General features: G+C 38.3%; 1 protein-coding gene across 3 annotated transcripts in view; it reads left to right on the top strand.

Annotated features, from left to right (window-relative positions):
- Nucleotides 1-21,183, top strand: part of PLCB4 (phospholipase C beta 4) — a 418,294-nt gene extending 397,111 nt beyond the window's left edge. For all 3 annotated transcript variants that reach the window (XM_060122522.1, XM_060122523.1, XM_060122521.1), the window contains 8 exons: nucleotides 1,679-1,794; nucleotides 3,064-3,139; nucleotides 4,884-5,059; nucleotides 8,236-8,337; nucleotides 13,570-13,627; nucleotides 14,081-14,167; nucleotides 17,195-17,231; nucleotides 19,646-21,183. In XM_060122522.1, the coding sequence (XP_059978505.1) occupies nucleotides 1,679-1,794; nucleotides 3,064-3,139; nucleotides 4,884-5,059; nucleotides 8,236-8,337; nucleotides 13,570-13,627; nucleotides 14,081-14,167; nucleotides 17,195-17,231; nucleotides 19,646-19,734 (741 nt within the window). In that variant the 3' untranslated portion in view covers nucleotides 19,735-21,183. The remainder of the gene's footprint in view (nucleotides 1-1,678; nucleotides 1,795-3,063; nucleotides 3,140-4,883; nucleotides 5,060-8,235; nucleotides 8,338-13,569; nucleotides 13,628-14,080; nucleotides 14,168-17,194; nucleotides 17,232-19,645) is intronic.
- The last annotated feature ends 765 nt before the right edge of the window (nucleotides 21,184-21,948 follow it).

Consider the following 21,948-nt stretch of genomic DNA (forward strand, 5'->3'; position numbering starts at 1 on the left):
AAGGTATAACAGGCATTTGAAATATGATTTCTCTTATATTTAATCCTAACAACCCTATGAAGTAGGCAACAATCTCCCAATTATAAAGATTGAAGAAGGTATCAGTCTCCCAATTATAAAGATGAACAGACTGAGAGGGTAAGTAGCTTGTCCTAAGACCTGAGACTGTCCATGTCCTTAACCCAATGCAGAACCCCTAGTTTATAACACAAAAGGGCACAGATATTGGTAACAGGACTGGATTTATGAGGTGTTCCAAGTTACCATAAATTAAGCAGGACATTGTTACCTATAATTCCCTAACCCCAAATCCAGAGGAAGGTAACATCACCTCGGAGCACTCATTGTCCCTGTTATCAGGTCCTATTCCTAGAACCTTCCTGCCTAGCACCACCTTCCTCCATGCCTTCTCCCAGAGGCATTTATTCACTGGACAGGAATGCTGAGACCATGTGCACCAATGCATTTCTGAAGAATTTATATATAAATGAACTGTAAATCAAGTCCTGTGTTAACCTGCTAACAGTATTGGGAAATTAAGAAAATCTTGGGAAAGTTCAAAATCCCTCCCACTTTATATTTTATGAAATCTTTTAAGATATCCATGAATTAGGTTAAAGGTGAGCCTACCTTAGGAAGAAAATTAATTTTAAATAATTAAGTCACTCACTTTTGTTACTCACTTAAAAAAATAAGCAAAAGGAAACATGACCATGAGGGTAGTTATATAACCTGAGCAAAGTCTATCCATTCCAGACTTTAGTATCATCTCATTTCTCTAAGTCTCTCAAGAGTAAGACTAAGATATAACATCAAGCATCATCTTAGAGTGGATATTACTGATTGAACTGTTTTCCTCTATGATTAGGGGCTGATCAGCTAAAGAAATCTGATTTCAGTTAAGTCCCTGGCTATGACCAAATTATCAGGAAGAAATAATGTTTATAAAGAAATACTTATTTTCAAAGCATTGCAGCCCCATTTTCAGTGATTGAAGGAAGCATGTGGAGAAATATTTTAACTATCTGTAAAGCTGAAGGCCAGGGTTCCTCAACATTCTGTCATCCTTGTGAGTGCATCTAGATTAGGAAGCTGGCAAAAATATCAATTTATGGGGATTCAAAATGAGCTGATATTGACAACCACAGTGGAGGTTCTCACTGTGTAATGATGGTATTCAAGACCTTCCAAAACGTGTCCGGTGTTTAGAAGCCATGCCACATAATGAATAGTTATATTCAGCATGTAAAAGAGAATAAATATGGTAGCTGAACTTGGGTTTTTGGGACTAGGTTGTAGAAGGGGCAGTGGACTCATTAGATGACTCAGCAGAACAAAGATGGATGGGTGGCAGTTCTATGGAGACATCTATGTGCAGAAGAAAGAACTTTGGGATGATTGGTGTTGCCCAGCAGTGGGCAGGGCTGCCTTTTGATGTGGGCATGTTCAATGGACTGAGACTGGAAACCCACTTGTTGGAGAGACCTTATGGGAATACAAGAAACTCTTGGGTTGAGTGGGAGATTGGAAGTCTTTCCAGCTCCCAGACTCAGTTACTCCTTGATTTTCAAACCAAGACTCTGAAAGAGCTGTTGAAAATTATGCCAGCCCAACATGGGATAAAGTTTATCAGCTACACTACAGGTCTAACTCGTCACTACAAATTCTTCTCGTTCAGGAGCACAGTACCATGCAGAAGCTACATTGCACACAAGTTGACAAAATTGTGGCGCAGTATGACAAGGAGAAGTCAACTCATGAGAAAATCCTAGAGAAGGCAATGAAGAAGAAGGGGTAAATGCTGTTTATGTCCTTCTGGAGGCTGTTTGCCTTTTTATGTTTTGTCTTTTCCCACAGTTCAACTGCCTGTTTAGGCCAAGGAAGAACTTAGTCTTATCTGTGTTTTCATCATTAACAATGATTCCTGGAAAATAAGCGACTCACTCAGCTGAAGGGAGTGACTGAAGTGGAAAAGAGGAGCTTTATTCAAGTTCTGCAGCTGTTGGTTAATGAAGTAATAACTGTGTCTTTCATGGTACCTTTAAGGTGAATGGGGGTCGAGGGGGAGAAGGAAGGACAAATTACAGCTGGAAAAATTCCAGAAATCATTTTGCATTGCTAGGTAATAAATAATAAGGTTGATACACTCAAGGAAAAAAATGCAATTTTGATGTTTAATATTACAAGAATCCTTAGCTTATGCCAACAGATGAAACTGTTGAATAAAACCTATCACTGCATTTACCTTGCAAGATTTTATCTATTGATAGAATTAAGCTGGGGGAATGTTTCTGTGATGCTGCAAGCTCACTGAATAACAGAGCAGGAGGGAAACACACTCAGTGCCAGCCATGGAGAAGTGATAAGTTGGATGTTTAGAATGTGCCTCTCAGAGACACTCTCTATTAATAATATGATGAAGCACTCTGACTTAGGCCATAATAAATCAGAGCATATATGCTGAAGGCAGAAGCTCAGGGCCTATTCTGGTTTCAGCAATGATATGGATATTCCAAAAGGAAAAATTAATCACTGAAATAAGCAGTAATAGTTGCTGGGCAATTGCCTAGTATATATTTCCTACTCACAATAGAGTAAGAAGCAAAAATTACCCTGCATTGCCAAGAAATGCTATTTTTCTCCCTTGCTGGCATGTGTCAAAGACAAAAATCTGGCTTTACAAAAGTGGAAGAATTGAAAACTCGCTTCAAGGCTGAGGTCCTATTTTTCAGTTCTCATCCTAAATAGTGTATTATTGAATAAATAAAAAATAGCTTGAAGAAAAGCAGGAACCAAAATGGAAACTCTGACAACAAACCTTTAACAATGAAATAATTGTTAGGTCTGAAATGTCTCTTTGTGTAGTGGTTGAATTGAGTAATCACGATACAGATATTTTGTAAGGTGTGCATCTATTACTGGAAGAACCGAGGCTGCCCAGTGAGCCATGGCGTCTCATGTTTGATGAACAAATTGTCTTCATTGGAAGGCTTTGGAGCAAAGGTTCCTGGGAGAGGAAAGATATCTAATGCCTGGCATGCATTTGTGGTTTTCCATTTTCAGGGGAAGTAATTGTCTCGAAATGAAGAAAGAAACAGAAATTAAAATTCAGACGCTGACATCAGATCACAAATCTAAGGTAAGAAAATACCTATTTTTACAGCAGCAACTGCAGAAGATACTGTGTAATTTTTTAGAAGCTGCACCCAGTTTAAATCAGAAATAACAGTAGCCTGGGGCTCTGGGCTCACTGGCTTGGAGAAGAGCCATTTCATGGAACACCTTTTCCTTAATTTGTAAACATATGCTCACAATATCTATGTTGTCTGCCTCAGAGGCATCAAGGGAAACAACTAAAAGGAAATAGTGTATAAAATACACAATATGATTCCCTATAGAAGTAACATTGATCATAGGACAGAAAACCACCCACCTTGAGGATTCAGTAGCTCTTTGATACTTATTCCGTCCTAACTTTGCTGTGGAAGTTTGGGATGGGAAAAAATCCAGAGCTGAGATTCTAGGAGATGAGCCTAATTACTTGGATTCCCCCAAAGACGCAAGAAAATAGTTTAGGGGACATTAATTAAGATTATGGACATTTTGGAGAGCTGAGCACCAAGGTGCCATCAAGAACATAAATAATTATAATAATTATAAAAGAAAAGAAACTGTGAAAGAAAGTTTCCAACTGTAGCTTTTGGTCAAACCAGCCAGCCTCCCTATGTCTACATGCAGCTCTGTCATCCAGCCAGCGACCCTGCCACACACCTGGGCCAACCAGGCATCCAAGCCGAAGTTCTCTTTAGTGCTGTGTATTTTGTGTCCACTCTGCCATGCAGTCTGTAGAGGCAGTAAGCTGTGTATCTTTAAGAGTTGTTCCCCACTCTCTCTTTCTCTTTTCTTAACTGGAATATGTGAGAATTAACAACTATGCAACATGCCATGATTTTTAAATGCTTTGCATAAATAGGAAAGCAGAAACGTTGGCCACCATATCAATTTGCTTTTGCTGCGTGAAACACCATGCCGAAATTTAGTGGCGTAAGACAGCTACCGTGTATTAGCTCAGAGTTCAGTGGGTTAGAATTTGGGCTATACTGGACAGTTCTACTGATTTTGGCTGGGCTCATGTGTGTGTCAACAGTCAGCTGGGATTGATAGCCTCACTCAGCTCTCTGGTGGGTAGCTGACTGCTGGTTGTTTTTTTCCTACATGACCTCTCATCCTCCAGCAGGCTAGCACAGGCTTTACCACAGGTTAGCCTCAGGGTTCCAGGCATAGAAAAAGGATAAGTACTTTCCAAGCTTCTGCTTGTATCACATTTGCTACTGTCTTGTGGCTAAAGCAAGTCACAGGTCAGCCAGATTCAAGGAGGTGGAGAAAGAGAATCTAGCTATTGATGAGCTGTAAAACCACAGTGTGAAGAGCATGGATACTCTTTGCAGGAGAAGACTTTCTACCTCAGCATCTGTTCAAATGACACAATAAGTCATGATCCAGGAATAAGAGAACACAGCTCTCTATTCAGATCTGTGGCCTTGTGGAAGTGAACCTGGAAAAATATAAGGTGATGAAGAGAATTCTGATAGAATTGCTAAAGGAGCCCAAAGCCCAGACAAACCAGAGTGTGGGTGAGTTAGGCAGTTGAAATAACGAGTCATGATTAAGTATTTAGAGCCAAAGTGATTGCTCTATTTTAATAAGCAATGACTTCCTGATTCCCACTGATTAGTACATATTTTTGCAGGTTATATGGGTGTCTACTGATTGACCAAGTAAATTGGTGGGAGGGATCTGAAATGCATGGCTAATACTGTGCTTTCAGTTCCTACCTGACCTGTGAGAATTCCAAGTGGCACCACCCCCTTTTCCCCATGCAGGTCAAGGAGATCGTGGCGCAGCACACAAAAGAGTGGTCAGACATGATCAACACTCACAGTGCAGAGGAGCAGGAGATCCGGGATCTGCACCTCAGCCAGCAGTGCGAGCTACTCAGAAAGCTCCTCATCAACGCCCACGAGCAGCAGACCCTGCAGCTGAAACTGTCCCATGACAGGTGGGAGAGTTAGCTCCAGAAGACACTCCCAATTTTTACAAAAGACTAGTTTTGTGGTGTGTGTGTGTGTGTGTGTGTGTGTGTGTGTGTGTGTGTGTGTGTGTGTGTGTATGCACCTGTCAAGGTAGTAAGGAAAATCAACTTGACATACAACATTGAGCTTTTACATATATCCTATTGTACAGTTGACGTGAGCAAGAGGAACTATGAGAAATGGCCTCTGCCATCAAAGGGCTTCCAAGCATTGGCAAGATCTCACATTCCCATGACAAATTAAGTCACGTTACAAGTAGCATATGATACGTACTAAAACGTGTCACAGGCTCTACCGCCTCCAAGTGGTCCCAGATGCTTCATAGAATGATAAGGCTGGAGGTGGCCTTTGAAAAATGATCTGGAGCCTCTTAGAAGAGAAGACATAGAAGGAGATAAAGACCAAGCAGTTGAGCTCCTAGAGGGATTGGTTCTGATCACTCAGAGGTACCTGAGGAAAGACCCTTGTTTCCACTGTCTGGACTTCTATGAATTCTAGAAAAGCAGGCCTGATCAAGAAACAGCAAAAAGTATCTGTTTATTTTGGTCTCACCCCATTTCAGCAAATTGCATACTGAAGATGATGAGCTGGACTTTTTCCCAGGGCAGAAGAGTGTTTAGGTCAGTTATGTCTTTTTATCACAGCTTTGTTGCAGCTCGCCTGCGCCTTCCTTAGTGCCAGCTGTATGCCACAGTTATGGTCTGTTGATACACACAAAAAAGTAGAAAACAGAAGCATTTTACAAACAAATCAAAAAGAAACTTTTAAAATCTAACTGCATGAATTATCCAGGCACATTCTCAGATTTCCAGCTTCATTTTGGAGTGATATACAGCCATAAGAACATGAAGTATTTTTGCCATAGTTTCTGATTCTCACATGAATCAACTAAATGAGGTATACTATGCTGAGTTTCCTGTGGGCTAAGTTTCCAGGCCCTATCCATTTTCAAGTATTCTATTTATTTGTATAGGATTAAAAGTTGTCTTTTTTTCCCTTAGAAATGCTCTTGATTTAGTACACAGAAAGGTCTGTTCATTATCCTCCCTTTGACCATTGCTACAATACCAGATTTTAGGTTTCCACCCTTATTCAAAGATACTTCAAAGAATAAGGTACTCTATTCTATTTTTTTTTTCTTTTGAAGTTGAATATAGGGAAAAAATTAGCCCACAACAGCAGGCATTGTCTAAAAAAAAAGTAAATGAATTCTTGCATGACACAGGAAGTCATTTGAAGGAACCATAACCTTAATACTAACTTACCTTAAAAAATAGATTGATGACAGGGGTATTTTTCAAAAAAACAGCAGCATCAAAGCTTTTTCTCAAGCATCCTGTAGTTGTGTTTCTTTGTCACCATCACAGCTGTCGCTCTCGGTTAAAAAATCTTGCCTTCTTAACATTCAGCAGCATTATTTGGTTATAGATAGGTGCTTGTTGAGTGAAAGAAGAGATGGTCAATTTAATAACAAGTTATGAAAAATTTTGAGAGCCATTTTCTTGGGCCCAGGAGTTTCTATACATATTCCAGCCCCTGTGGCCCTAAGGTCTCTGACTGAAGAACTCTCTGTTTCAGCTTTGTCCATCCCTTTCCCTGAAGTACAAACATTACTTAAACAACCTCACTCCTTGGTCCCTCATTTCCAGGCAGTGCTTCAAGGAGATTGCAGGTTCCAGGGAAGATTCTTTGTTAATAATATTCATTTTAGTATTCTAAATTGTATGCTTTTAATGAACTCTTCAATAATATAAAGATACGAGTTTTTGTGGTACACACACGCATTCACACACACAGTGATCAGTCACCTGTAAACATCCTTTTTCCCCCCTATTTCCTATGCTTATTTGAAACCATTTCATCCCCTTCCTTCCCTTGGGCTGTCAGAAAACAGGATGGTCACTTGTGAGTGTTAGAACATCCTTTCTCTTCCAAGCCATCTGATCCCAAAAAACATGGGGCAAAGCTGGAATATCCTTGTATTTTACTGACCATAAGTGGTTGTCCTTGTGCATTCTTTGATTACTCTCATGCTGTATTCACTATTTACTTTTTTTTAAATTGTATATAGGTTGGTAAACATGATTGCCTGAGATATTTGTATATAATTTAGGATTTGTAGCTTTTATTATTCAGAATTCTTATGGCATGTTAATGACAGTGTCCTACTCTGGGCAGCTGAATACGATCATTGTGTGGTTAGGGTTAGCTTAGACACACATAATGTCGCTTCTTCCCAGCCCACCACTGTTACTTCACAGTGACCCACTGCCCCCAGGAGAAGCATCCTCGTGGATCAGGGCTCCTGCCCTCCTTTCCACAGAGTACAAAACAACTTGATGAGCCCAATAGTGAAATAAAAAGTGAACCTAGTCCCGTTGTTACATGTGGAATGTGTTTTCTGTTTACGTTTTCATTTTTTTTATTAGAGTTAAATATCCATAACATGAAATTTACAATTTAACCATTTTTAAAATGTGTGGCATGAAGTATATTCACACTGTTGTGCAACCATCACCACCATCCATCTCCAGAACATTTTCATCTTCCCCAGCTGAAGCTCTATACCCACTAAACACTAGCTCTCCACTCCCCGAATTTATTTTTCTTCTTTCCAGTTTTATTGAGATGTAACTGACATACAGCACTGTATGGTTTCAGGTGTACAGCATAGTGCTTTGGCTTTACATACATCATGAAACGATTACCACAGAAAGTTAGTGAACATTCATCATCTCATATAGATATAAAAGAAAAGAAAAAGAAAAAAATGTTTTCCTTGTGATGGGAACTCTTAGGGTTTACTCTCTGAACAACTTTCATATATAACGTACAGCAGTGTTCATTATATTTATCATGTTGTACGTTACATCTCTAGGACATATTAATCTCATAACTGGAAGTTGTTACCTTTTAACCACCTTCCTCCAATTCCCCCTCCTCCCACCCCTGCCTCTGGTAACCAGAAATCTGATCTCTTTTTCTAGGAGTTTGGTTAGGTTTGTTTTTCATTTTTTGTTTTTTGAAGTATAATTGATCTACAACACTGTGTTAGTTCCTATGTTAGTACACAACATAGTGATTCAATAGTTCTATACATTACAAAATGATCACCACCTGTTTGTTTATTTTTAATACATAGGGAAAGCAAGGAAATGCGAGCACACCAGGCTAAGATTTCTATGGAAAATAGCAAAGCCATCAGCCAAGATAAATCTATCAAGAATAAAGCAGAACGGGAAAGGTGAGTCAGAACGCTCACTGCCGGAATATAACATTGACTTGAAGACACAGACTCGACAATATTTCTGTGTGTATACACACACTCACATTTGAGATATAAACAAACCTGTGAGTTCCGGTTGAGAATCCTGCTATTATAACTGCTAGAAGATGTATTATTATTGCTGTAAAACATCTTCTGATTGTTTACTACCACTAGTAAAACAGATTTACATTCAATATATGTGTGCTAATTTACAAACAAAATTATATAAAACATGGCAAGATATCCTTCCCACATCCCATTGGGTCATCCTGTAAGCATCTCATCTGCTCAGGTGTTAAGCCCATTCTGAATGGACTTACAGTCTATATAACAGCATGTAGGATGGTCTTCTTCCCTTGACTGGCCTCGTGCTGTCCTTGACACCAGGCACCATCTCAAACCACCACCACCCCACACACAGGTTTTCTGGTTCATCCTTGTCTTAGAATGGGTTTCTAGAAACAAAGACAGGAATTTGTGTGCATATGATTTACCGAGGAAAGGATCTTCAGCTAAGGGGAGAGGAGGAAGCAGGAGTGGGCCAGGGCAGGGGCTAAGTAAGGATATGGTCTCAGCTAGAGTTCCTCTTCAGCCTGATACCAAGCTCTGGATTGTAAACTCTACCATGATCTGTCCCTTTGAACCACAGGTGTCTGGCTTTTGTACTTCTATGTTAATCAGTCATTGGCCACATAGAGTTGGGGGAAGGTTTGTGTGACCTCCAGAAAAGATCCCAGGTGCAAGCCTTTTAGCCAAAGCTGGTAAAGGGGATCTGAGAGGACATCAGTAGTCATAGTACCCAAGAGAGGGAGTTAGCAGAACTTGGTTCCCAGTGATCCCAAAAAGCATCTTCACCTGTGATGCTCATGGCTGCCCCGAAAGCCTCTAAGAACACAGATGCTGGTTGCTCCAGAACTGAGAGCTAGGTTCACACAGCAGTGGTCAAGCACAGCAGGATTGCGTCTCTTGGAGAAATAGACTTGGATAGAATGTGGCTGCCGGCTGAGTTCACCACCCACACAAAGGCTGTGTTTTATGCTCAACAAAATTCAGAGCAAAGTGAAGATTACCTTTGGGGGTTAAAACGTGAGCATGAAGTTTAGGGCTTTACGTCATTCAGCTGTTGACCATAGGCTGAGCTGTTAGGAAACTTTGCAGCTCCAAGCAAAGTACCCCTGTTTCAATTCCACTGTCTACACGGTCTTTTGTGGACGCTTAGTTGATACCTGATGTTTCCTCCTTGTCTTGAACACAGCAGTAACTGCTGTCCAACTACTTCAGTATCATTGATTTTTAAAACGCATCTCATTTATTAACCATAATTAAAGTTAAACTTGAAATAGGACAAAATATAAAGCATAATACCAACCAGTGCATTTTTATGCTGAAGTTTTGTTGGATTAAATATGGTTTGGAATTAACTGGCCAGCAATAGGATTTGGAATTCCACAGTAATTTGACCTGGAAATGAATTGCCTTTTCAACACTTTGGCCAAGAAATTTCCCAGTAAACATGGAGTGTCATTTGTGTCTCTCTAGGGAGATTATTACTCAATTTAATCAGTGCTCATTTACACCATCATTTTGGGGTAGTTATCTGGTTCTTGTTTATTTTAACAAAGTACCACCCTCTGGACGTTATTCTCAGACAAGGAACTTTGCTTAATGGCCTTGTGTACATGGAAATGACATTGTCCACTTTAGCTGAAAAACACAAAATATTTATGCCATGATAAAACCTTGTTAAACTTTTTTAGACTGTCCAAACTGAAATATAGAATTCAACATGATAAATGTGCTAATTATTAAATAGCTCTTTATCATACTTTTTCAATTATGTTGCAAAATGGACTTTAACCCAGTTGAGATCAAGGTATCTTAAATTATGAGTTACTGGTAACTTAACCAGGAAAGTTTTTTATTTAATTTCCTTATTTTGACTTATTATACTTATTTATTATAACTCAGTATCCAGTGGTTAGGTGACTCTCAAACATCTACAAATGGCTGGTCTCTTAAAAAATAATTTCTCTATGCCAAATGGTTACCTTTTTAAATACATGCTGTGTGTATCCACCTTATCAAACTACTGAGAAATAAAATTAAAAATTTATAATCAGAGAGCTAAGAAAGACATGCAGAAGCTGAAAAATACTTCTATTCTTGGGTCAAAGAAGACATTTCAACATAAATGACATGATATTTATAACTGAATGACAACATAAACACTGTTGATCAATGTGTCAGAGTTAGCTGAAGCACACAGGAAGAGAAATAATCAGCAAAATAAAGAGGCAACCTACCAAATGCGTGAAAATATTTGCAAACATATATCAGGTAAGGGATTAATATCCAAAATATATAAGCAAATCAACAAATCAATAGCAAAAAACAAATAATCTGATTTTGAAAGTGGGCAGGGGACCTGAATAGACATATTTCTAAAGAAGACATGCAAATAGCCAACAGTATATGAAAAGATGCTCAACACTATGAATCATCAGAGGATGCAAATCAAAACCACAATAAGATATCACCTCACATCGGTTAGAATGGCAGTTATCAAAAAGACAAGAGATAATAAGTGTTGGCAAGGATGTGGAGAAAAGGGAACCCTTGTGTACTCTTGGTGGGATTGTAAATTGGTGGTGCAGCCACTATGGAGAACAGTATGGAGGAGGTTCCTCAAAAAATTAAAAATAGAACTACCATATGATCCAGCAATTCCATTTCTGGGTATATATCTGAAGGAAATGAAAACACTATCTAGAAGAGATGCCTACATCCCCATGTTCATCACAATATTATTCGCAATAGCCAAGACGTGGAAACAACCTAAGTGTCTATGAACAGATGAATGGTTAAAGAAAATTTGAGATGTCTATTCAATGAAATATTATTTAGCCATAAAAAGAAGGAAATCCTGCCATTTGGGACAACATGGATGAACTTTGAGAACATTATCCTAAGTGAACTAAATCAGACAGAGAAAAATACTATATATTTGTGGAGTCTATAAAAAAGCCAAATTCATAGAAACAGGGTGGCATGGTGATTACCAGGGGGTGACGGTAGGGGAGTCAATGAGGAGACATTGATTAAAAGATACAAACTTGCAAATATAAGTTTAATAAGTTTTAGGCATCTAATTTCAGCATGGTGACTGTAGCTCACACTGTATATTACTTGAAAGTTGCTAAGAGAGTAGATCTTTTTTTAACATCTTTATTGGAGTATAATTGCTTTACATTGTTGTGTTAGTTGCTGCTGTATAACAAAGTGAATTAGCTATACGTATACGTATATCCCCTCCCTCTTGCGTCTCCCTCCCACCCTCCCTATCCCACCCCTCTAGGTGGTCACAAAGCACCGAGCTGATCTCCCTGTGCTATGCGGCTGCTTCCCACTAGCTATCTATTTTACAGTTGGTAGTGTATATATGTCAGTGCTACTCTCTCACTTCCTCCCAGCTTACCCTTCCCCCTCCCCATGTCCTCAACTCCATTCTCTATGTCTGTGTCTTTATTCCTTTCCTGCCACTAGATCTTAAAGTGATATTTACAGTGAAAATTATAGCCTAGATGCATATATTTTTTAAAGAAATGAAAATTAATAAGAAAATTCTCAAAGAGGACATAAAATTAGAAAAATAAACTGAACCCAAAGATGTCAGATGGGAAGAAATCAAAATTTTAGAAGCAAAAAATGTTAAAATAGAAAACAAAAGGCAATGGAAGTAAAAAAGTGAAAAAAGCAAAAGTGAAAGCTTGTTATTTGAAAAAAAAAAAAATCAGTGAACCTCCAGGAAGACTGATAAAGAAGAAAGAGATACCACAAATTAGTAGTATTGGGGATGAAAAGGGAAATAACTACAAATACAGTAAATACTTTTGAAAACCAAGACTACTATAAACAATACTATTAATGAATTTGAAAACCTAGATGGAATGGACAATTGCTTAGAAAAACTAAAATATCCAAAAACTGACTGTAAAAGAAAGAGAAGACCTGAATAGACCTATAACTATTATAGAAATTCAATCAATTATACGTCTATTTAGTCATGAAAAACACTCCACCTCACCAATAATCAGGGGAAATGTGAGTTAAAACAACAGCATGATGCCATTTCAAAAAACTAGCAATTGACAGAAAAGGAAATGTCTGATAGTAACAAGAGTAGGCAAAGATATGGAGAAAGGGTAACACCCAGACACCATGGGTGGGAGTGCAAACTGGGACAGGTACTTTGGAGTAAAGATGAAGTTGTTTACTCCCTACCAACCTGCCAGTCTAGGTTTACACCCTGGAGAAACCTTTGCTCATATGCACAAGAAGATATGTCCTACATTTCATTTATTTAGCCAATAGACAGTGTGCCAAGCATTTCAGGACCCTATGTGCCAAACCATTGTGCATTGTTGGGAAATAACCTACTTTCTATTAATGGCAAAATTAAAATACTGTAATATACTCATAAACGGAAAAATCCATGCAGCAGATGAAAATAATGGAATCATTTGAAACATAGCTATATCTCTTAATCATAAGGCTAAGTTTTAAGTTACAGAAAGAAACCCAGAATATGTTAGCATTTAGGTTAATTTGGAAACCATACAAAACAGTATATGTATAGTCCAGAAACACCAGCATCACCTGGGAGCCTATTAGAAATGCAGAATCTCAGGTCCACCCCAGACCCACTGAATCACACCCTCTGGGGGTGGGTTCAGAAATCTGTGTTTTTGATAGTATCTCCATGTGATTTGTGTGCATGTGAAAGTTTGAGAAACATTTGTGTGTATTACATATGGATATGTCCATATGTAATAAAAATATTAAAACATGGATAGGAAGGTCCACACCAAATTCAGAATAGTGGTTATCTCTGGAGAGAGAGAAAGGAGGGAAGTGGAGTGAGGAAGAATACAAAGGGGGGTTTATGTATATCTGCAATGCTTTATTTCCTTTAAAAATATGACACAAGCATGGTAAAACATAATTAATGTTGACTAATCTGAGTGATGGGTACACAGATTTTTTTTGTCTTTTTCTCTGTACATTGTACATTTCAAAATTCCTCAATAAAAATTAGGAAAAGGAAGTGATAATCCCATCCAAATAATTAAATGGAATATGACTCTTTCTTATTTAATATCATGTCCAACCGACGTCATACCAACTGTTGTTTGTACCTGTTGCTTTTAGGCGGGTCAGGGAGTTAAACAGCAGCAACACTAAAAAGTTTCTGGAAGAAAGAAAGCGAGTAAGTATTTTATAATTTTCTTGACACTTTTCCTTTAAAAAAACTATAAACAGTAACTCATGCTTAGAAAGCAGACTACTAGCTAATTTGCTTAATTTGCTTTTTCTGTACGTCAAACATTCTAGCTTCTCTTCTCTGCTCCCTGAAAGCTAAATTAATCTCTCACTGAAATTTTTAAGGTAATTATTTGCTCCATTTTGTACAGAAAATGAAGCCAGATTTTAATCGTGAACAAGTACTCTTGTTTTCTAAGATTTTGGCAGGAACTATCTTGCCAGTAAAAATTATGGGTTTAAACTCTCCCAGTTTTCAGGCTATTTTTCTTTCTTCTTTTTTATTTTTTTTTTATATCCGTCACTTAAGTTGCAAACTACCAACCTTCGTCCATAAGTTTTAAGATTACAACCCAAAGTTGACCAGATGTTTTGTTTTGTTTTGTTTTGTTTTTTGCAGCTCGCAATGAAGCAGTCCAAAGAAATGGACCAGTTGAAAAAAGTCCAGCTTGAGCACCTCGAATTCCTAGAGAAACAGAACGAGCAGGTATTTCACCTAAAAAGCATAAAAAAGTTGTAGGCAGCCAGCCAGCTTCGGGAGGCAAATCCCTTAGGTCAGAGTCACCCTTCTGCTAAAGCCTGTGGCCTGAGTAGTGGCACGGAAAGATGGCTAGAAAAATTTGGTTCCTACTGTACTTACCCCATTTCATCCACCAAGAACAGAAAGTATTCTTTTTTGAAGTGGGAGAGGAATGTGGCTGTGGGGAGAAAAGAATCAAAAATCATGTTTTGATTAGATTATGGGGATTCTAAGAAGGACATTACTGAGAGGAGGAGAAAAGAGGTTACAAATTGTTTCTTCATTTTCACTTAGAGTTTTATCACTTGTACCCTAGAGACAAGTGAGGTTGTATTTAAAAGCAAATGAGAGAGACCACCTACTTTCAACCTCAATCTAAAAGTGAAGTTATAGAACCTTATTAGGCCTTACAAGTGAAACTTAGAGGCATGAGCCACCATAACTCTACAAACCACTGGAAGTGAGTGGATACCATACTCTTGGTTCTAAATGCTAAATATACACAAATAAAAATAAACACAAAAAATGTACACAAATAAAAAGAGTTATCCAAAATCCAACTATTTAGTAGCTATCAGGCATATACCAACACCAGGATAAATGTGTGTTTACCTCGAGCAGTACATATAGATGGGCTATAGCCCATCGGCCATCCGCACTCTCATTTCAATTTGATGGAAGTACCTCTAGCTTATGTGGCAAAATGACCCTCAGCAGCAGTTAAAATTTCAGTCTATCTCAGTCCAAACACATCTCTTTAGGTGTAGCTGGTTTGGAAGTTTCTAGATAATTCACTTCAATATAGAATCTTTAAAGAGGTTTTGCGGAAATACGTACTTGTACTACATTATTCTTTCCTATTTCCTTTCATATATAAAGTAATACTATTTAAGGTATATTTTTTAAGAGTAAATGGCTTCCACTGAAGAACACCTAACTGGAAATTACACTAAAAACTACCTTTGAGAAAGTAAAACAAAACCATAAAATCTTTTTTTTTTTTTGTATTGCAATTGGGTAGCAAATAAATCCAACTTCTGGTTTCAGATTCTTTACTTTTTGGTTGATAGAAGTTTTACGCATGGGCATACTTCTGAGTTATGTTTCCCATTTCCTTTCCAGCTAAATACTTCTATTCATGAACAGTCCACAGATCCCTAAGGGGGACAATAAGTGTTTATTGTCCCATGGGCCCAACTCATTTGACCAACTCATAGATACATCACCTTCTGGTACAAGTTGCTAATGATTTTGCTCCTAAAGCATTTCTCAGAAAGTGCTGGGATGGGGGGCGGGGGGGGGGATGGGAGAATGAGTAGGGGTAGAGCCACCATCTCCAAAACAATAGAATCCACTTTAGTGAATCAGGACTGGGTGGGGATAAGGATGCCTTAGAAGAAGGCACAATGGAGGTAAGATGCAGTTATGTTTCAGTTAGCTAAATTAAGAAACTACTTAGAAATCATTGTGTTGCTTGGCAACAAGTTTGACTAAAGAATATAAATGTGCTAAAAATTACTCATCACTACAATAGTGGTATATCAGAGCTAGAGAGTACGGTTACCTAGTCTTTTTAGTTTGAGAGCTAAATTGCATAATTTTAAAATCACTTTGGGCTTTTATCCTAATACATGTGTAACTCAAATCACACCACAGTTCTTGCACTGAAATACTGGATTAGTGATAACTGTACTGATTGGATCATATTGGGAGAATAGTGACCTTTTGTTCCAAAAATTCATATAATGCCTTTCAGTGGGTCACAGGTAATGGTTACCACCCACACCTGATACTTTGAGTCACAGAAGCTTAGGAAAAAACATGAGAAGGCTTGAGATTTGATGAAGATTTAATGAGATTCCATGAAAAGAAATTCAAGATATAGTGACACTTCCAGCAAATGTAGAATTAGGACTTGAATTTCTTTGTTAAGCTTTGCTTTACAAATATGGCCTATTCTATAGCAAATTCAATCCCAGGTATTTCTGGTATACCTTTTTTTTTTTTTGGAATTTAAAGATCAGAGACCTCTCAATTCAATTACTCGGTGTGTTTCAACACTGTCATAGACACAGGGCAAAAGACATAGTGACTCTGTTTCTTCCCTCATAATAGGTGAGGTCTGGAACCATTTGGAGAGCTCCCTTTATAACCAATATTTCCCAGGAAAACAGTTTCCTGTCTCCAGGCAATCCCAAACTTGTATAACAATCTCCCAAACTACTGTTAAACCCCAAGACTTTTTTCTGTTTCTAAGCCAAAAATAAATGAATTTTAACATTCTCCCATAATACCTCCCTTTAAGGTTTCTTACCTGCTTTCCTGTGACCCTAATTGCCTAAATTCTCCCAGTCACTCCCAAAGAAAAGCCTGGAATCGATCTACTTCATTAGCTAGACAGTGTTGAGGGCATTGGTAGAAACAACTCAAGTTTTAATATATTTGAGTCCTGACTCTGGATCCTAACTTCATATGGCCTTTTAAAGCCTCCTAATGGCCTTGTCCAGTATTCATTTAAAACTCCAAAGGTCAGCCAGTATTCATTTAAAACTCCAAAGGGTTTTTGCTGCTGTTTCCCATCGACCTCCCAGCCACACAGGAGCTCATCCTTCTTGACACGCACCATTTCAAACCTGAAATGCTCCATTACTGTCACACCCAAGTTTTAAAAATTGATTTTTGCCATCAATCCTATCATTTAATAAAGAAAGGTGAGGGGGTCTCGCTCAAGGGAGGGTTCACCACTCACTGCCCCACAAGAGAGGCGCAGTCTGGGCTAATAGGCATCGGTCGTTTGTTTTGTTCTTTTTTTTTCTGTTGAGATCAACTTGGGGGAAGTTTGTCACTGACGGTTGTATACATGTTTTAGTCTTAGCTTTTTGCTTTTCTGTATATGGTTTTGCATTCATTTTTCAAATTCACTTCAGTATTCATTTATTTTCTTTGTTTTGTATGTATGACTCAATTTTGACATTACTATTTTTGTACAAACAGCTTTTGAAATCCTGTCATGCAGTGTCCCAAACGCAAGGTAGGACTGAAAACTCTGATAAGCAAGACATTGCCTTCCTGCTCAACTACATCCGTATTCTTGGTGCTTTGATGATTCACATCTGCTCATGACTAGTTAAGATTACAAGGGTTTGATTTAAGAGTGTGACTATTTAATGCTTGGATTTCTGATGTAATATTCAAACCAAAATGGCCAACATCTTGAGAGAATTATTTCTGATGGAGTTTTAGTAGCCTTTCCAGTTGCAGACCTGGGAAACTCAAGTCATGCTAATGAAGATGTACCCAGGCATCAAAAACAGTGATGTATGGTTGTTGTTTGGACAGACCACAGCTAAGACTGGGTCACAGAGTCATATCTTTCACAAACATTAATATGACTGCCATCAATTTTTAAAGCACCCTGGTAAAAGTTCATTGGTGGTTTTTAATGACAAAGAGTTATGGTTTGCATGCAGAAACATTATACAATGTCATTATACAATGACTCTTGGCATGCTTTGTGTTAGATCCAATCTGCCAGGGACCTTAATTACCCCTTATAAGTGACCATATGATTTATTGTTCAAACAAGATAGTTTTGAAAGTGAAAGGGGAAGCTGTTCATAATAGCCAAGGCCATGGGCATAAATTGAAACCGTCCTTGACAAGTGGGCATGAATGGTCACCCTGCTCATATGAGAAGCTGGCTCTTGGAATCCTTTTTTAGTGTTAATATGATCCTTCTTTCTAAACAGTGTTCAATATTGTCTTTAAATGCTAGAGGGGGAGAAGCATAGGGAATCCTTTATTACTACTTAGCAAACATAAAAATATTTAATTTCAAGTGCTGATAATGTTTCACTGTCATCTCTTATGAATACTGCTTGTGTCATAGTTTCATGTTTGTATATTTTTCTCCATTTCTTCATTTCTCTATTAGAGCATTATTATATCTCAGGCATAAAAAAAATCTGGGGAGGGGGAACCGTCCATCCCAAATGTAAGCAGAAAGTTATCATCTTTAATGTTATTATATCCATCCTCACCAAAATGAAATTTAAAGCCACAATATAAAAATAACGATAAGGGCTTCCCTGGTGGCGCAGTGGTTGAGAGTCCGCCTGCCGATGCAGGGGACATGGGTTCATGCCCCTGTCTGGGAAGATCCCACATGCTGCGGAGCAGCTAGGCCCGTGAGCCATGGCCGCTGAGCCTGCACGTCCGGAGCCTGTGTTCTGCAACGGGAGAGGCCACAACAGTGAGAGGCCCATGTACCGCAAAAAACAAAAAAACCCATAAAACAAACAAACAAAAATAACGATAAGAAGGAACTCACTCTATGGTCTGTGGGTTAAACTAATTTTGTAGCAGGACTTCATTTGGGACATTTAGATGTTCATAGTATGATCTGCAGAGTTGACCAAATCCTCCCAATGACCTTCCATTTGGTTGGAATACCTAAGTAGACATGAATAGTAACATCAGAGCTCATGAGAGTCCTCCTCTTGAGTTATATCTTTCTATATCCATGTTTCCATTTTTAAATGCCCTTTATTTCAAAATGTGTCACTAAAAAAGGACAGGGTGCTTTATTGTTCCTCTGAAAGATCCATGTATTGGGTTGGAAAAAAGCATACGGCTGGAAAGTAAAAGATAAAATGAACCAATTGATTTCCCCTATTTTGCCAGGCAATGATTTGTCATCAGAACCTGTCCCCATATGATGCCTTTCCACCCGCCAAATCAGCTGATTGTCTTCTTGACAGCCTTAATTCATGAGATTGAGTTCACCGTGGCTTACTTCCTGGGGTGGACCATAAAAAATGAATGACTCCAGAGAAGTGAGAGCCTATGAGGATAGTTTTTGGACAATAGCATTCCAGGAACCCTACATATTCCTGTAACGTTCTGTTTGCAGCATACTCCAACCAAATCAATGTGATATGCTCCCACCTGAACTTCTCCATCAGTGAAATTCTTAGGCAACTACTTTAAATTAAATTTCAGGCTATTTGGGGAATAAATCATGCATAAGCAATGCTTATTCTAAAAGTGATCAAATTATCTACACACAGTCAAGGCATGTCAATCTGTAGAAACTAAATCAAACAATTAGACACGACATAATCTATGAGTAACAGGCGTAGCCTCTTCTCAGGTTGTTTTCCTGGTACTGTGTGGACCAGTCCTTCTCAGACTTTAACGTGCATAAAAATTTCCTGGCGATCTTATTAAAATGCAGATTCTGGGTCAGTAGGTCTGGGGTGGAGTCCAAGATTCCACATTTCTCACAAGATCCCAGGTGACGCTGATGATGCTGGTCCATGGACCACACTTTAAGTAGCCAGGACATAATGACAAGCATCAAATTTACGGGAGAAGTAAATTGGGTTTGCTCTATGGCTTCAGGAGAGGATTTCAACATGTAAGGTCACGTTTCTGATGTTACAGGCGAAGGAGATGCAGCAGATGGTGAAATTGGAAGCCGAGATGGACCGCAGACCAGCAACAGTTGTGTGAAACTCCAGGACGCAAACTGAAACCGCAGAACCACTGCATCAAAAGAGCACTCCCAAAGTTCTGAACACAAATTCCGTGGAAGAAAGCTGATGTCTTTTGCGTTTCCTTTATGTATAGACAAGATGTCACCTGAAACCACAGAGAATTACGTACTTCTCTTAAATATTTTGAATACTGAATTTCCTTGGCCAACTAAAAGTAGCTACAAATCCCCCAAAATTACGATTCCAATAAGGCAGAGTTTACCCATTGATCATACCACTTAAACATGTTTGCTATAAAGTACCATCACAGATAAATGAGCTTGGTGTTAACAACTCTGCTTTGTGATGCATTAGGACATGTTTGAGCAACAGCAAAAATAGTGTATTAGCCATGTGATAGTAAGCGCATGCACTAGGGGGAAAAAAAACTCTGTCTACAAATTTATCAGCAGAAGTGGTGATCTGCTAGACAAATAATCTGGGGGAATTTTTCTACATCTAAGTTACCTCATCAGTAAGTGCCAAGTCTCCACCATGCCATAAGAAGCTAACTTCCTGTAACAGTTGTGGAAATAATTAGAACAATAGAAAAAAAAAAAAAAAAAAAGAACAGTGTCCCTGTGCCAAAACCCATCAGTGCTCAAAAGGAGAACTCTGTCAGGCACTTTTAAGAAAGTTGACATCTGACATTGCTTTCTAGGAATTGCTTCTGCCAATTCCAGATTATTACAGCTCACTCTTACACCATAAAGATTGTGAAGTGGTTATTGGCAAACGTTTGTAAATGTGACCATGTATAAAGTATTTATACTCCTAATTCTCACTGTCAGAGAGCAAAATCATCTAAGTATTGCCACATGACAAGATTAGTAAACAGGAATACTAGAACTATGTTTGCATGATACACAAGCACCAATTACGACTAATCCGTACACAGTTAACCTAATGCAAGTAAATACTGGGTAAGAAAATGTATGGCACAGAATATAATTTGACTCTCAAGACTTTTAGCATAATGAAGAAGTCTATATATATGTGTATATGAATTATGTGGGCATTCTTGATACTTCAAGTTCTAGTTTCAAAAAAAATACATAACTAATTTAATTTTACACAAAAATATTTATGCAGATTTTCAGAATTTCATATCAGGAAATAACCTTTTTATGTCTGTTAAATACCAAAACAATTTGCTACAGTGTTAATCTGCATGGTCTTTAAGCCTGCTGTAGTTGTGTTGCAGAGAGTGCATGAAGAAGTCCCCCCTGGGAATGGAGCCATGCCCCAAAGCCCAGAGGAGTGCATGGAAACTGTAATCTAGAGCTAATCAGATTACTGATTTTAGGGCACAAACCACCAACTGAATTGTTGTATATGCTTGTACAGATTGATTCTGTGTGTTCCTCTGAATAAGGCAGAGAAAATTATGTTACCATCAATATTGAAATTAAACTTCCAACTTCTCTAATAAAAAATGAAAACACATCTAACACCCGTCAGAGTATTTGCTCCCAAAGATGCTTTCCAGTGTACTTTTCCAGTTTCATAAAAGATCTCTTCATTGAAGGGGGCTTATGCATGACCCAACACATTTTGCTCCTGACACAAAACAGGCTGATTCTAGTTGGCTCCCAATGTAAAGTACTTGTTTTTTTTTTCTTTTTCTCATATTTATCCTTTGAACTGGCTTCTGTGAAATTCTCTGGTTCCAAATTTCCTTATCTGTAAGACAGTGGAGTTAGACTATGTATCTTTCAACACTAACATCCCATGAAAAATGATGGCTATTAAAATGGTACCACATTTGGATGGCCAGTTTTCAGAGATTCCAAATGGCTCCCTCATCAAATCAAATAGCTTCTTCCCAGTGCTCACCATTCTGTAGCACTTGACTGAATCCATCACTCCCCTGCTCTTTGCTCTTCTTCTGAGAGAGAAGCAGAAAAAGTAGGAGCAAACTCTTACTTTTCCCATTTTTCTGATTATTTCTTCTCTGGCTTTTCATCCTCCTACACTGCCATAAGTATTTCTGAGGTCCAGCTTAAATCCAGAGCCAGTTTTTTTCTTTAACCCAGATTACTTTCAGTGTTTGAGATATCTTACTCCCTGAAAGGATCCATTGTAATAGGATGAAAATGTACACACAGCTCAAATGTACAACAAAAAGATGTGTTTATTTTCAATTGTAAGTTCATATTGCACTCAAATCCTGCATTCTTACTTATTATGAAGAAAAAAAAATCCTGCCAA

Source organism: Lagenorhynchus albirostris, chromosome 15 (genome assembly GCF_949774975.1).
Source record: "Lagenorhynchus albirostris chromosome 15, mLagAlb1.1, whole genome shotgun sequence".
Taxonomy (NCBI): Eukaryota; Metazoa; Chordata; class Mammalia; order Artiodactyla; family Delphinidae; genus Lagenorhynchus; species Lagenorhynchus albirostris.